The sequence below is a fragment of the Ixodes scapularis genome, unplaced genomic scaffold (genome assembly GCF_016920785.2).
Source record: "Ixodes scapularis isolate PalLabHiFi unplaced genomic scaffold, ASM1692078v2 PGA_scaffold11__112_contigs__length_91849675, whole genome shotgun sequence".
NCBI lineage: Eukaryota > Metazoa > Arthropoda > Arachnida > Ixodida > Ixodidae > Ixodes > Ixodes scapularis.
Window position 1 is genome coordinate 42,581,211 of NW_024609837.1, and position 16,813 is coordinate 42,598,023.

Consider the following 16,813-nt stretch of genomic DNA (forward strand, 5'->3'; position numbering starts at 1 on the left):
TCTGATAAAGCACACACGCGCACAAAAAAAAAAAAAAAAAGAAACGCTGTGGCTAGCGTTATGTCCGGACGGAGCACTGAAACGCATATACCTAACCCTCCCCCTCCCCCCCCCCCCCTCCTCTCTCTCCCCCCATGAACCTAGGGAAGGCGGAGATTTGAACGTAACTTGGGTTACGTCGGACGTAACGCTAGACACTTCGAAAAAGAAAAGCGATAGACTCGAAAGACGAGAGAAGACGAGATCTGCGCAAGACCTCGGGGGATACTGCGAGACGGAATCGGCGCGAAATCGCCGGCTTATTATCGAGCGCTATCGAAGCATGAAGAGAGCGTTTGAAAGATTGCGCATCCCGTCGTCGGGGGGAGAAAACAAACAAGCTGCGTCGTCGCGATAGCTACGTACGCTTGTATTCATCCGCGGCACACACATACCCGTCACTGATCAGGCGCGGGTGACTCCGAGGAGTAAGTTGCGACGCTACTCCCGAACGGAATTTAGCGAGACTCGTCAAATAACTATAAACCTTTCAAAAAAATAAATCGCCTTTTGCAAGTTGTTATTTTTGTCTGCTGGGCTGTGGAACGCTTTCTGAGCATTCGCTGCAGCTCTTTTGCGCAGTATACATCAGACGCCCCCACATACGTCCACAATAGAGGTTTTCTTCACGCGAAAAATTGGCTTGCCGGTTTTCTCCGATTTTCATAAACCTGGCTTCAATGTTAGTTTTCGGGGTTTCATTCGCCGAAAACAACGAAATCCCACCCACGGAGCCATTGAAGGGAGAATTGTTTTGTACAAATAAGGCATAAACGGCAATTTTTTTTTTCTAACCCCACAACGAATTTTACGGTAAGTAAATTCTTCCTTTCACATTATCAGTCACGTATGTTTCTGATACGAAAGATACTTCGCCGCTCGCACGTTTGACGGGCTAATGTAACGGCCGGGTTTCCATCGCCTATGCGCGCGTAAAAGAAGAGCAAGTTTTGCCGAATGGAGGTTTTTAAATCTTGCAAACGCAAGGGCTTCGCCGAATTCCCCCGAAGGACAGGCATACACAAAGAAACAAAACTCGGACGGGAGAAAGATGCGCCAGGCTTATCTGCATAGGTAATCTCGCAAACTCGTCTGAAACCAACGAAGCCAGTCGAAAACGCGGAAGCACACAATCTTGCGCTCCTGTTTCGGACTTTAGGCACAATGTTGCCTTCTACCCTCTTACTTGTCGTGTTTGAACCGACCGGATATTTTTCTCTCAATACCAACCTTTTTATTATTATTTTTTTTTTTCGAACGGTTAGTAACATTTTTACAACGGAGGTTCTGATTATACGGCGTGCTTATCGCTTCGTTGTTTTGCTTTTAAACGTAATATACCCTACTCCTAGAACTCTTGCCGTCCGTCGGGCATTGCTTACGCTAAATTTAGCGGGGAAATTTACGTCACGCGACGTCATGGTATCAGGTGACAATACGACTTGACGCCGTGACCTTACGCACGTCGCCAGACGTAAGGTCAGGGGACGTCAAAATTTCCGCTATATTTAGCGGTAATTTTCGCTATATCAGGGAGATGTAGTAGATCGATTTCCTCCGCTACGGTATCCGTAAGGTGAACGCCGCAGCTGCGCATGCGCGCTGCCAGCCTTGTCAGCATAGTTCAAGGTATTAGGGAGTTTTCGTAGACAGCGTTTCCCCTCCGCTAAGCTCTCCGCAACGAAGAAGCTCCTACTGCGCCTGCGCGCCGATAACCTTGACTGTAGCGTTCCTTTCGGGTATCGTAACGGGTTGCAGAAAGCTTTGCGGGACGGTGAAAACAATCTACGAAAACTCTCTAATAAGGTGTTATTATGTACTCTTCGAAAATACTGTTTCATGTCTTCTAAGCAAATTTAAACAATAGTTCCTTAAACACTGCACTCCACACATTCTAGGAATTTAGACATTTGATTTAATCGGATAAAGATCGCTAACATTTTTTTCTCTCGGCCTTTTCTTTTTTTTTTTTTTTTTTGTTACACCGAACATTTTAGACACCGATCTTTTATTCTTTGCTCCACGCCATTTGAGCCCGCCCACCTTGTTTCCTCTATTCCTAATTGCCATAAGCACAGCGAATTTACTTCTTGCCCTATATTTCCGAAATACAATATCTTCCGAAAAATCCCCAATATTAAAATTTTCTCACTGTTTTCATTTTTCAGTACTTCCTCGCAAAGCCATCCTCGATTGCTTCCCCCTTGCCCACTTAGACTGATTCCCTTTTTTCTACGCTAATTTTCTTTATTGCCCTAGTCATTTTCGAAGTGCTAGCTCTCCCTTAATCTATCACCTTATATCTGTTTCTAGCACGAGTTCCCTATTTCCTCTTTATTCCTAGCCTACCTTCCTTTCTGCCACTTCTATCTATCCTCTTTTTCGCTCACCGATCCCTTCCTGTTTCCCAGCTTAGAATCATCCCTTCGTTTCCGCTCGTCATTTTCACTGCCTTCCACAATAATTTTCCAGATCTTTCCCTTAATAGTGCACGCTTTTCCCCTGTTTCTGGTACGACTTCCCTATATCCCGTTTTCCTAGCCTCACCATTACCCGGGTCACGCCACTCCTGTATATTTCGCCTTAGTTCGTTTTTCTTTTTGCTGAGATATTATCTTTTCTTAATTTAGAGTATTTTTACGTCTCCTTCGTCATTTTCTCTACATTCCTCGATATTTTCCAAGCGTTAGCATTTCTTTCATCCATCGCTTTTTCCCTGTTTCTTGCACGAGTTCCTTATTCCCCATTTCTCTCGCCTCACGTTCCCCTCAATCATGCCATTTCTATCTTCTTTACTTTTTGAAATTTTTTTGCTCACCGATCTTTCCGGTTTTACGATGCCTCGTTAGCATTCAGGTGATCGCGTGCGCCGTGCCGACAACCTAGCAACGCTCTCCCCCTCTCTACCCCCTCCCCCCTTAAAAAAAAAAAAATCTCCCTTCAAATTTTTCGAACTCGGGACGGGTTCATCGGGGCGGGCGAGGCGGCACGCGTGCTCACGCGCGGCAACATTACAAGAGCATCGGTTGAATTCAAAAGCGGTTTGCATAGCCGACACGTTAGAGTTGGAACACCCGATCCATTCTAGTTCACCTTTCAAATTCTGCTCCGTCCGTACTCTCCATCCCTTTAATTAAGCTGTAGTCTCAAACACGTATCCTTCTCGTACGACGGTCAGAATGGGGATTGAAAAACTGTCTGCAGCCATGTTAGCAGCATGACCGAAGGAGACGTGCTTCGAGCATGCGTAGGCGTATCCGCAGATAAACCTGTCATCATGTCTGCGGAGAAACTCCGTGTGGGTTGTATGATGTACGAACGGCGTGGCAGCGGTTTTAGTAACTTTCAGACTGACAACTCGTCCGAGTTTAAGAGCTCTTGTCTTCTGTAATAGCCCCCTTTCTACTCACAAAACCTGGCAGTTCGATGACGGAGCCATAGAGTGCCCGGTCGCAGATTTGGAGCGCGAGAATCTGGTAGCACAGAGCATTTCGCGGAGAGTATGGTATTCAGCGCACAGCTTTTGCAGCGGCGAGGACCCGAAACATGGTTTTCATACCCGACGTGAAAAGAAGCGGTAGCTCGAAGAACGCGAAGAGCACGAGAGGACATTCCATCGCGCGGGTGAAGTGTGTTTCGGCGTCTCGCCGCAGCGGGGCGCCAGTCACGTGGCTCTCCTCTCATCCGTTGTGTGCCGCTCTATCTTTTCACTTTTGGGCGGCCGCGTCTCGTGGCGATCTGCCACGCCTCGTCAGTATAGAAGGAGCTATGCTTCTGTTTTATCTTCCTCTTTCTGTCTCTCTGGTACCCTATGCGGTCGGTGACGGGTTAAAGGGAAGATGGGGCACTTCTACATTTCAGAAAAAACACTTGAATCGCGTTCATTTGGCCTTTAGAATAACAGATATCAAAATTATAATTCAATGCGACGCGCCGGAGAGCCATACGAGCAATTTCAAAATAGGACGGAAGCCCCGCCTCCCTAGCCTTGGGCAGCCAAAATATCCGTCGATGACGTCAAGGACAGCGACTGTCTTTCGCGTTTTTCTCGCGTTTAACAATACTTACGCAGCAGATGGTTCGGGTATTCGGGTTCACAGGGTAAAAATACACTAGAATTCACTTCTAACTAATTTTTCAGTAGAATTCAATTTTTGATTTGTATAGATATCGCCTATGCTTAAAAAATAAAATTGAACAAAATATGCACATACGACATCTTGAAGAGTTATCAAATCTAAAAAGAAGAGACTACAGTTATCAAACACGTATAATGTTACCCTGGCAAGTGCCTTTCTCTAGAACAGATTACGGTCGTCAAACCATAGCTCACACACTTCCAACAATTCTGAATCAGCTTTCTACAAATCACATAGAACTTTATAACCTATCAGTGGGGGGTCTGCGGGAAATTATGCTCTCTAGCCGGAACGACCATGACTGAAAGATGCTTTTGAATGTTTTGTTGTTTTTGAATGTTTTGTTGTATTTCTTATACGAGAGTGTTTTGTGCAATGTATGCTTTTTCTTGTGGGTGTATTTCATGTGTTTGCGTTTGAAAACACTGCGGCAGTGTCCTCTTATAGAACTCGACTTGGTTTCTAATATACGTGCAAATGATTGATCCGTGTAAAAATGTTAATTTTTTTTTTCTCATCTTTTTTTTTTTTCGCTGTTCTGCCGCTGCTGATGTCGTGGGGGCTTGGGACCAGTCAAGCTGTGCTAACAGCTTTTTTTCCAAGCCGCCCTCCAACCTGTACTTTGTTGGAAAATAAACTGATATTATTATTATTATTATTATTATTATTATTATTATTATTATTATTATTATTATTATTATTAGATGGTCCATTTCCAGCTCGATCACTTCGTCGCACGAGCGGCCAGAGCACGGCTGGAGGCCAAGAGAAAGTGATGGATGTGCAGCTTCTATCAGATTTTCAGCCTGTCACCAACTAACTATAGGGAGCATTCAGCGGTTTTTAGGGAAAACATTGTAAGGCAATGGTGTCATCAAAGCTCTAGTTTAGCGATATCGTTTTTTTAGGGGCAAAGCTCGTTAACTGCTATAGCCATGTCCGTATTAAAGTCACTGGATCCTGGGAAAGTAACGCCAAGCTCCCCGTGTGGTCGCTATCTTGGTCCGTGAAATGAGCAATTTCTCCTTGACCCCTCCGCTCTTGGTGAGCCGATTTAGATTCGCTGGTGACGGGGTAGCTTTATGGAGTGGTTAATTGTATACCGAGATATTGCTAACCACACACCGGCGAAACAAGCGTACACCTTCGTACCACCACTAGGTGCTGTGTCGGTGCTTGGAGGCACTCAAAAATAAGTTTACTGTATTGAATTACGTAAGAAGCACAATACAATTGTAAGAGATCCATGGAGATGGGCATGAATAATAAGTTGATTGCATACAGAGTGCCAAAGACTCTTATATTGGCGAGGAACGCTTCCAGCACAATGATGCTCCATGGTAGTCTTGGCGCGACTGGTTTAGAACAACCCTCTGGAAGCTTCGGAGATTTAAATGGACCAAGATGGCGATTTCCAGGGCAACGTAGACCGAATAGCCAATCGCCTTGCTAGGTTTGGGTCGTCTGTATGTTAGTAACCGTTTGTGTCCGGCTAGCTGGTAGGGAAGGCAATGGCGCTACTTTCCCAGGATCCAGTGACTTTAGTCCGTATGTCCGTCCGCCGTCGGGTGCACGTGCTCCTGCTCGTGAGCTCACGCGCTCACGTGCTCACGAGCACGTGTGCACGTACTCCCGTGAGGAAAAAAAAAAAACAAAAAAAAAACAACCGCGTCTCCACGTGGTGAATGGTGTTGATTGGGGCGAAGCCCTGGTGGTGCTTGTCTGCGTAGACGGTGAGCCGCAGCATGCCGAGCCTTTCGTTCGTTTTCATCCATGTCAGAAAGAGAATGTGTGGAATGGAACGTGGTTATATACGCATTTGAGCATTTGACCGCACCCTGACAGGGATGAAAACGAACGAAAGGCTCGGCATGCTGCGGCTCAGCGTCTACGCAGACAAGCGCCACGAGAGCTTCGCCCCAATCAAATTCATTCACCACGTGGAGATGCGGTTGTTTTTTTGTTTGTCTTTTTTTGACGGGGAAAAACAAACGCGAGGAGGTTGACACAGCGATAATTCTAAACGCCTGCTTCGTGGAGAATAAAAAAAAAAAAAAAAAAGCCGCCATGAAATCAAAAGGGTTAACAAAAATAAAGACACCTACACAAACTCAGACAAGCCAGTTACATCTGGTCAAGATCACTCCGGGAACGTTGTCGACGATCTCACACATAAGGAGATTTGAACCGCCGACGAGAGCATATACCATTTCGTCGTTTACCCTAAGACTGGGTTTTTTTTTTTTTTGAAGAGCAGAAGTAACAGAAAAAACAGACAGGTTTTTGTGTTACTTCTGCTCTTCAAAAAAAAAACCAGTCTCAGGGTAAACGACGAAATGGTTGACTTCCACCAGCTAGCCTGTACTTTGACTCTTTTCTCGAGAGCATATACAACCGCTCCTTTTCCTTCGGGGCTGCAACATAAAGATGCCCCTGACTCTCCCTAGTTACCTGCAGTTCAGGCGAACGCAACGCCGAGCGAGGGAAGAAAGGGCAAGCATCAGGAAGGCTAGGGACGAGGAGAGAAATTACTTCTCCTCTCTAACGTCCCTAGTGCTTTCCCCTTCTCCCCTCGCCCTCTATCACCCTCCTTTCCCGTTCCGCCTTCATTGTGCCAACTTGCTGGTGCTCGCCCTTTCTTTCTTCGCCTGGTGTTACCTTCGCCTGCACTGCACGCAACTATAGTAAGTTGCAGCTCAAGAAGGTAAGGCGAGGGAAAGGAAGGCTGGGGAGGAAGAAGCAGACGGAACGCTAGAGAGGAGAGGGGGAAACCTCTTCCTCTCTCTAGCATTTCGTCCGCTTCCTCCTCTCCCGGCCTTCGTTTCCCTCGCCCTACCTTCATGAGTCGCAACGGACTATAGTCACACGGAGTACACTCTAAAAAAAAAGTCCGTGCATCTACTTTCCCGTACAACACACGGGAAGCCACTCAACGCAACTTACGGAGGCAGCGCAGCGAATGGCGATGCCGAAACATGTTTAGACCAAAAAAACGCAGCCCTGAATGGTGACATCAAGCAATGCAAAACGTCACGCTTGCATTGCTTAAGGCCACGGTCCCACTGAATGTGGCAGTTTAGGTACTTTTCGGCAGGCCATTACTCATCTCCTTTTAAATACTGTTTTTTGGGATTGATGTCATTTGAAAGGCAATGCAATCCTCTTTCATTTGATATTATGTATGTGTTGGTTTTTACTGTTCATGCGCATTTGTAGCGTTGCGAATATGATGGCGCGGACCCTCACTTGCTCCGCTAGTTCATGTTTTATGAACGATCCATTAAAGATAGCACGGTTCCAATATAGCAGTTTTGTTAAGATGATGTCGGAGCAGAAGCTAACGATCCACTTTTTTGATATTTGCACTACTTTGTTTTTTTCATCCCTCCAAATATTGCCCTAAAATTGACATTTTTCCGCACAAATATGTTTTTAATGACAAGAGCTAGGACAATGAAATTAGCTGCAGATGTAGTGCTTATAATTGGTAATATGCAGAAAAAAATGTAATGTTGTGTAAATTTTTTTTGTTTAGATATTTTATATCAAACGTAGCACTTTTTTGTGCTTCGTGTCATGGTAGTTCAAATGCCGCTGAAGAAATAATTAAACTATGATAAAATCTTTTATAACATTTAGAGCTACAATGGTTGCCCAAGAGGTGGACGATGGCTTTTTTTCATTTTCAAAGTCATAACGCTCCAGGAGCCCTTCAAACTTACCTGTTTTTGACGCATATCTGTTTTGGACATCAAACAGATTTATTGGCATTTAATAACATTTATAGTTTGGAATAGATATACATTGCGATGTATTAAATTTTCACAATGATATTGCTTTGGTTTCTTAATAGGTGTAGAGCTTAGCTAATTTTAAAAACAATTAAAAACTGTTTGGGTGTTTTGTTGCGCTACCTGGCGGATGGCAGACAAACTGCTGATTTCTAATGTTCAAAAAATTTCCGAGGGCGGCGTTGGCGTCTGTATCATCATCAATCTCCGTGTCTTTTTACCTTCACATTTAAAAAAGTATATTTGAAAATTTACTATCGATAACTGAATGGTTTAAGTACTGGGGCAGGCTAATAAATCTAAGACCAATATTTACACAAGCGTAGCGTGATATAATGTGTTCATTATTCGATATGATTGAAATCAATAAACAATGAAGAGGAAGAGGAAAAGAATACACCCACTGATCTCAAAGAGATCAGTGAATACACCCGAGTTCACTTTATGCCTAGAGTCACTAAATGAGCTTTAAAGTATCGGCACTCCGTTCCCCAAAATTGTTTTGGGCGCCGCCATTTTGGGTCTTGCTCAGAGCAAACGCAACTGCCGATCATCGTGATCTAAAAGTACGACTTCCTCAGCATTAGATGCGGTGCTAGGAAGCTGATGCAATATTGCAATGCTCTGTCGCGGGTTGTTTAAACATTTGTGAGGGAGGGAAAAGCGTTTCCTGTGATTTTAGATAAAGCTTCATATAACTGGCAACCATGATTTTAAGCCACAATATGGCCAAGTGTCGTTACTCTGAACCGTAGCTAATTTACTGGCACAAGCGGGAACAATGAAGAAGAGGCAGGTTTCAAAAGGTAGTGGCTTGTGGAATCCACGGGGCTTACGATATGGCCCCTCCAGGTATTATTGGGTGGAGCACTTCATGTGCCCTTTGCTTAGGGCGGAGCACGACATCTGGCCATTTTGTCCCCCTCTTTTATTTTTATTTTTTGTTCAGAAGCGCGTGAAAGAGCGTGTCCCTGCACGCGCTCGTGGCGCTGATTGTGCTATGGCGACATTTTGTTTTCGTCGATTTCTTTGTATTTTCCCCGTGAGCGCGTGCTGTCGGCATCGGGTACTACAGAGGGTGGCATCACCCTAAACAGAAGCACATTGAGGCACCCTAGGTATTACAATCCTCTTGAACAAGAGCATGAATAGTGTTATTAAATAAGCTACGCTTCAGAGTAGCCACGCTTGGCCTTAGTATGGCTTAAAATTATGGTTGCCAGTTATTTGAAGCTTTATCTGAAATCACAAGAAACGCTTTTCCGTTCCCCACTTTAAACAGTTTCCGACAAAGCGAAGCAACATTACATGAGCTTCCTAACACCGAATCTAATGCTGACGATGTCGCACTTTTGAATCATGACGATCGGCAGTTGCGCCTGCTCTGCACAAGCACCAAAATGGCGGCGTTTACAACACTGTCGGGGAAGAGAGTGCCGATACTCTAAGCGCAGCTCATTTATTGGCTCTAGTTGCCGCGAAACTCCTTTTCCCTGACTGAAACTGAAAGTAAATATGAATAATACACCATTATTATAGCTTATTTAGGTATAACCAAATACACATAATGAGAGGAGGAAGCGGGCGGGTAGGAGAAACGCGGGTTTTATACGCGACCGTTCTAACCGTCTCAAAAGAGAGAACGCACGAGCTTGCGCTGGTTTAGAAAAAAAGGCATCCAAAGAAAAGAGGCGGCACACTGTGTTCTTTTTTATTATGCGTCTAATTGCAAATTGTTGTGTGTATGTTTATTCAGCCGGAAGTTAGTCTGCCTTAGTGGGCGTCTGGTGTCTCAGCTGTAGATGAGCAATTTAGCCAGTGCGGTACAACCGAAAACCTAGGGTCTTCAACGTGCGCCACGCAGTAGTGATGCACGACCGCACGCCGGTACGATGCTCTTCCAGATCGAAACGGGCAGGAGCGGGGTGGGTTCTGCAGCGCGAGCTTTCGCTCCCAGTGCTCCGAGCTGGTGTGCGCTAGACCATGCACTCGGCAACCAACCCCCCCTTGTGCGTCTAATTTATATACAGGTATAAGTATTTGAAGATCGAAAATGGACGTCGATCGTCTCGAGGTAATGTAACGTAATAACATTATATAAATTATAAACTGGTTGAAGGACTGAACGACTTAATTTTTCAATTCTTGGATTGTAATGTGGCGGTAGCCTATTGTACTTACTGTTGATGAAGAGCAATATGAGGTGACGAGGTAATGATTATATGATGAGGCTCTATAAGGACGACGACATTAATGGGTGTTGAACCACAACGTACAGTGCCAGACTTGTTTCAAGTATCGTGTACCCAAAGACTTTCTTCACCCGCAACAGTATATGGTAGAATCAATGAGGATGTTGCTTTACAACTGTACGTGGAACAGGAAAACTGCACTGTGCAGAAGCGCGGCTTATTCGTTAATATGAGGGAAGGATTTCTAGCAGCATTCCCTGATTGACTACTTGGAACAAATGGCCTCGTTGACGTAAAGTGTCCCCGTTCCAAAAGATTCTTGAAGCATACTTAAACCGCAAAGGATTATGAGGCGAAAAATAAGAAAAAGGAGTCTGGTGTGAAAGGTCCAGATCACCACCGTAGCTTCTACTATCAAATACAAGGGCAGTTACACAATACACAAAGAAAGGTTTATGATTTAGTTATATTTACACTTAAGGGCATTGATATCCAACTTATTCAGAGAGATGACACCTCCTGGTCAACCAACATAGAGCCTTTTCTACTCAAGTTTTACATGTAAGGCCAGACTTCCGCTGAAATTCCTCACGTAGGCGAGTTGTCCGACCGAATAAACTGCCATTACTCCCGATGTGGGTATCTCTCGATCTTTGTTCGTAAGCGATAGTATCATGAGATCGAGGGGTGTGGCTATCCTTCCGCCGAATATTGCTTCGGCGGTTTTTTTTCCGTGTAAGATGAGACCGACGCGTGCTGCCGGAACAAGAACCTGGCGATTCTTCACTGAACTGCTTCTTCCGTAAGCTTCAAAAGGGATTTTTTTTTTCGTTTCGCACACCATCTGTTCTGCTTGCCCGTTAGTTGCAGGATGGTATGGTACACTAATGTGATGCCTGATGCCGTTTTTGTTTTCTTCAAAAACTTGTTTATTTTATTTGAAGCAAGATTTGGCGCGTTATCAGAGAAAAGTATTTTCGGTAGGGCAAAAGTAGGTAAAAGAAACCGTAGACCGTCAATGACGTGTTTGGACGTCGTGGCAGGCATCGTGTAAACTTCCAGCCACTTAGAGTACGCATCGTACATGACTCCGCAGATGTGGATACGTTTCGCCACCCACCGACTGAATAGTGGATCGTTTTCACTTACTGTTCGAGTCTTTCCACAAAGTTAGCCCAGGTGCCAGGACTTTTGTCGAAAGCGGTAAGTGTTCGAAACGTCGACAACGTCGGTAGCCACGTGTTGTGCTTGAAACTGGACACTTACCAATCGCTGAGAAGAAACTTGCTTGTTCGTCTGCCATGAGTCTTCCGATATCCGGTCATCACCACAACACCATCTCCCGACAAAACTGGTCTTCATTGTCCGCATGTCCATGGTTAGCAATCACGTCAACTTATAAATTCCCGAACGCTCATAACTTGCCGTCGCTAAACGCCGTTCATTCATAGCGTCTTCATTGCAAATAAACGTCTTCACAATTTCTTCTGATGGTTTCCCTAAGCTGTACTTACAACATAATGTGTGTCGGTACTTCCGAAAATATTGCAACGGCGTTTGTTTTCCGGGAACTATAATGTAACAACCTTTACAACATCTTCCGGACCCCGTGAAACACAATATTTTGTGACGTTATTTTAGTCGTCATTAAAATGGTGAGGTCCGCTTCCACTGGTTGAGTCTACTGAGCGTGCATTCTTGCAAAGGAAATTTTCATTGATAGAATATTGACACGTCAATCAACATTTGATTCCTTCTTGGTAAGATTTATTGCGAAAGCACGTTACAACCGCCGACCGCATCTCCCTATATCAGACAACAATTTATACCCAGCCTGACATTCTCGCATACATCCGTTTGCTGGGCCACGCTACTTGAGCTAGCTGAGCACAGCTGGCAACGGCGCGAGCAAGGCCACGAGGGGAACGTGATGGTGCTCGAGCCATCCCACTGTGAACCAATGTTTCGGCCACCCCACGGGTGCGTGTCGCCATCTATTGGTTGAACTAACGCCTTGTTCAAGATGGCTGCCGTGGGACCGCAGCCTTAATGTCACAACTGAGACTGCATTCAGACTGCAACGGGAGTCGCAATATATCGTGACTCCCGTTGCTTGGCGTGACTCAAACGTCCGAATTCGATCGCTATCCTACCCTGGAATCCTGCTCAAAGTACGGCTAAAAGCAACTGCGGGTCCACCCCCGCCCTGACGTAACGCAACCCCAGGTTTCTACTGTGACGAAACCCTCACGCGCTTCTCACGCTATCACTGAAATTCACGGCGGAATGAACACAACAAAATGCGCCTTTTCCTTTTTTTTTTCCCTTCTTCCCGTCTTCCTTTCCCGTTTCCTCTTTCACCCTTCATTCCGGGTCATTTGCTAACAGAGCAACTCTTGACGACGACAAAAGGCTGCCAGAACTTTACATACTTTTTCTCTAGTCGTTTTTTGTTTTGTTTTTATCCCCTCTTTTCCCTTTTTCTTTTCCTCGATTGCAAAACGCGCTTAAGAGCAATATCGAACGCGCCGCAGGATATTTGAAGCATTCGATGACATTAGATATTTTCCATTCCCAGATTTTTTTGATGCTTTTTTTTACATCTTTTTGCAAATGCCGCCTCTTAAAAATGCATCAACGGCCGATGTTTCCGACACATCGGAGGATTTTTAGGAGATCGTGTTTCCTTCCAACGATATCGGACGCCTGCGTTGCCTCTTCGAATATTGCGTTGATGCCTGAGGTTGGAGCCGTATTGGACACGCGAAGATGATCTGGTGGAAGTCCCTATTGAGAATCGAAGAAGTATACACTGACCTTTATTGCCGGAACTCCTATAAGGCATAAAACGCAATATTTAGGGAGCGAGCGTTTACATTTGCTTAAAATACACTAAATATTAGTCCCGGGGAGTGAAGAACCTTCATTTTTACTGAGTTCCCCGCTACATTTAGCGGGGAAGCTGACTTGATGCAAAGCTCACGTGACGTCAATTTTCCCCCTTAATTTTGTAAGAAACCGAATTAATTTCTGGCATCTGGCATCTCTGGGGCCCAAATCGCCAAGCAAGTGCCAGAGTTAGGCTTCATGGTTGTTTGGTTCTCATGTGGCAACTTTGGGCCTAAATTGCCAACCTACTGCAAGAACTAAGCTTCGATGCTGGTTTTTCGGTTCGTACGTGGCATCTTTGGCTCATGCCTGGCACCTTGAGAAAGGGCGTCGAAACACCAAATAATCTCGCACCAACTAACGCCTTGGTGCAAGGCCGTATTAGGACCAAGTTGGGCCCCTATACGACTGCCAAACTTAGGCCAAGATAGGCGCTTCTCCGGCGTGCTACCTGGGTACTCAACCAATCGCGCAAGACCATTGGTTGAGCGTGCTGTGACGTCAAACCAACAGCTGTGTTTCGTCGCTGACACTCCTTCACATGGCTCTTGCTGCGGCGCGACCAACCCCAACACGAGAAAGCAAGGTTCGCGCAGGTTTCGGATCTAAAGCTAACACTTTGAAACGGCCAACCTCGGTATGACCGAGGCGGAGAGGTATGCACGTATACACGGGCCCTTATTGAAAACTCTTCTGCTGAGAAAATTACTCGATTTTGGGCGAACGGTTCGTTCAAAGCAGGTGGTCAGGTTACGTGACTTTGATAGCCTTTATGTGTCGATGTGCAACGCAAGTGCGGGCGTGAAAACAGAGTTCACTGCAGGGCAAAGTATGATTTTTAATTGTTCAATTAAACATCTAGACTATTCTTTGAAGTCTGTGCGCGTGAAAATGTTGCATTTGTAGTGCGCGTGCGCGCGAAGGTCGCTGCGCGAGGGTGTGTGTTTATACATCGCAAGAAACGTCCGTATGTTCGGGCGCGCGTAGGAGTATACGGGTGTGCGCGTGGGCGTTCGCATGCGCATGTATAAGAGCGTGAATGGGTGTGGGTGCACAAAAGCGTTAGACTGCTCGTGTGAGAGCAGTGTGTGCTTGTGTGAGCGTGTTTGAGTGCCAGTATGTGTGAGTGTCTGTCTACGCGGTTGAGAGCGTGTGGGAGACTGTATACGTATGTCTGCAAGTGTAAGCGCGAAGGTAAGTGTTTTTGTGTGTGTATGTTTCTGTGTTTGAGTGCGTATGAGCGTGTGTATCTCTACCTGTGTGTGTGTGTGTATGAGTCAGTGTGTACAGTTTGGGTGTGTGTGTGAGCGTGTGTGTGTGATTGTATGTGTGTATGTTAGTGTAAGCGTGTGGGCGTGTGTGTGATTATGTGTGTGAATGTTCGTATGTGACTGTGTGCGTCACAGGGCGCCTATTGTAGTGTGTATGTGAGTGAGTCTGTCCGTGTGCGCGTTCTTCGCTAAAGAGAAAGCAGTTGTCGTTCGCACTTGTGTCGCCCCGACGTCAACTACATGCATCCGAGCATGTTCCAATGGAAGCGCATACGTACGTGCGTGCTAGTGTACGCTGCACACCCCGGCGCAGCCTGCAGTGTACGCAACCGCGCGGAGCTCTACACCGCCTTCCCCTCCTAATCGAATAGGGTTTTTCTGCCCGAGTAGCGTCCGAGGACCCAACAGAAACCCTCGTCCGCTGAATAATGGAGGAAGCCCTTCCCTTCTTCCCCCTCTCCCCTTCTTAACATTTCCGCCGCCACCTCCAAGTGTGTGTGCCCTGATTGCACCCCCGAAAACTTTCAGCGACGGAAACAAGGCACACACAAAAACAAACACACACTCACAAAGACACAAACATAAGTACATAGAAATTGCTTATTCCAAACATTCGGTTTGCGTAGCAGATATACGCCACGTAACTCCTTCTGTACTTTCCTTCATTTTTGAAGGGAAAAGAAGAAAGAGAAGAAGAAAAAAACGGAAAGGTGGCGTGCTAACTTCTCAATACGGGCTTTTTTTCTTTCTTTCTTTCTTTTTTTTTTTTTTTTTTTTTGGGGGGGGGGGGGGGGGACCGCTTTGTGCGTGCTGTACGGAGCTGCTATGTTGGATGGCGTGTACCTTTCCACTCCGTTTTCGGCCCCAGCTTTTATCTTTTTATTCCTCTTTGTGGGTGGGTCGTAGTTTCGTATCTGTGACGTCCGCATAACAAGACGTGAAAAGGGGAGGCGGTGAATGCCAGCGGGAGATCGGAGTTTCTGAGGGCCGTAGGCTGCCGCGGGTTAAGAACGGCGGCACAAGCTCCTCCCCACAAAGCTCTCAACTCTTTCCCCTTTAGCAGAGCGAACGATGGAGAGGAGGAAGCCACCGATCAGGGCGAGCGGAGAGCTCCGTGATACGGGCTTGTCCCCCTTCTTTAGACCCGCAACAGACTAGAGAGAAACGAGAAATTCCCAAGTCGTGCGCGTGCTTTCGGTACAGAAGGCCTAGTTAAAGCTATAGCTTCCCTAATCGTGCCAACACTTAATTTCTAAAGGGGTTGGTGTTGTCTCTCGGTGCTATAAGTTTGAGCGAATCTGGCGACGCGTACGGCATAATAATAAAACAATAACATCGGACATCCGCGATGTATCGTTAATGAATTTCTTTAATTTGCTTTGCAGCTCGCGTAGGATGGAGTTCATGTAGGTAGGACGGAAAGACTCGGCGAAGCAGAACCGGCTATCTACGCCGTACAGTCAAAGCTCAGGAAATAGAGTGGGGGTGTTGTTGATTGTGTTCCCGCATCTTCGTGATTGGTTCTTGCGCGTTTCTATCGGCTAATGTCGCAACCTGATTGGGTGAGGAGCAATATTGATATGCTCGGGAGTCGACACGTCAATAAATCCGGTAGTGAATCTACCACGCGACCAAATTAGTTGTGAGAGATTAGACAATGTGGGGTTGGTCTGCTTTCGAGATCTCTTGATGCTGGTTCGCAGTGTCGGGAAGAACGTTTGCCAGTGGAGTGCGAATGCTAACACTGGGTTTTTCGCGTTCACCGCGAGACAGTAATGATACACGGCGACGCGTAAGTTGGCACCGCCTTAACGTGAGCCCATTCCCGTGAGCATTATGATTGTACATGCACTATAGTCATTGCAAAAAGACTACTGCGTATAGCTCGGTCTCTTAAATTTAGACACGAAAAGTAGTTGAGCGATCGCAACTGAGATTTTGTTTTCCGCGAAACCATAATTATTTCCAAAGATTTTGATTAACTTCACTTGCTTCGTTTCTTTTTTTTTTTTTATTTTACGTTTTCGACTTGCTTTCTGTTAATGTTGGCGAAACCAACTGGTCAATAACTGTTTTCTTGATCTAAAGTATCTTCCTTATTGTCTAGCTTATTAATGCTCGTATATCTTTCTTTTTTGCGTATAAGAAGAATGTAATTTATAACAAACGGTCAGGCCATCCACTCGCATTGCGACAATGCTCTTTGGGCACTGAAAAATGCACTCAATAAACAAATTAAAAAAAAACAGAAACTTACCGCTCCTTGGTACTGCTCCACCTGCTTGCCGGTGAAGTAAGGCAGTTGCTTGAACGGATTCACCGACACCAGCACGGGGCCAATGTAGGTCTGCGAGAGCACGGGGTCAAGGACAACATACAGGCAGCGGCCAGATGGCATCGTCGTCGGAACCAAACACGATGCACGGCGTACATCCTGAGCTTAGCTCACACATAACTTCATTCTGAACGTTTCTACGAGACTGCTTTTCTTT

The 16,813-nt window shown here is 45.7% G+C and overlaps 1 protein-coding gene across 1 annotated transcript in view; it reads right to left on the reverse strand.

Annotated features, from left to right (window-relative positions):
- LOC8040270 (unconventional myosin-Ie) overlaps positions 1–16,813 on the reverse strand; it is a 350,045-nt gene that overhangs the window by 282,782 nt on the left and 50,450 nt on the right. The window contains exon 3 of the mRNA XM_029979890.3: positions 16,579–16,668. Coding sequence (XP_029835750.2) covers positions 16,579–16,668 — 90 coding nt within the window. The remainder of the gene's footprint in view (positions 1–16,578; positions 16,669–16,813) is intronic.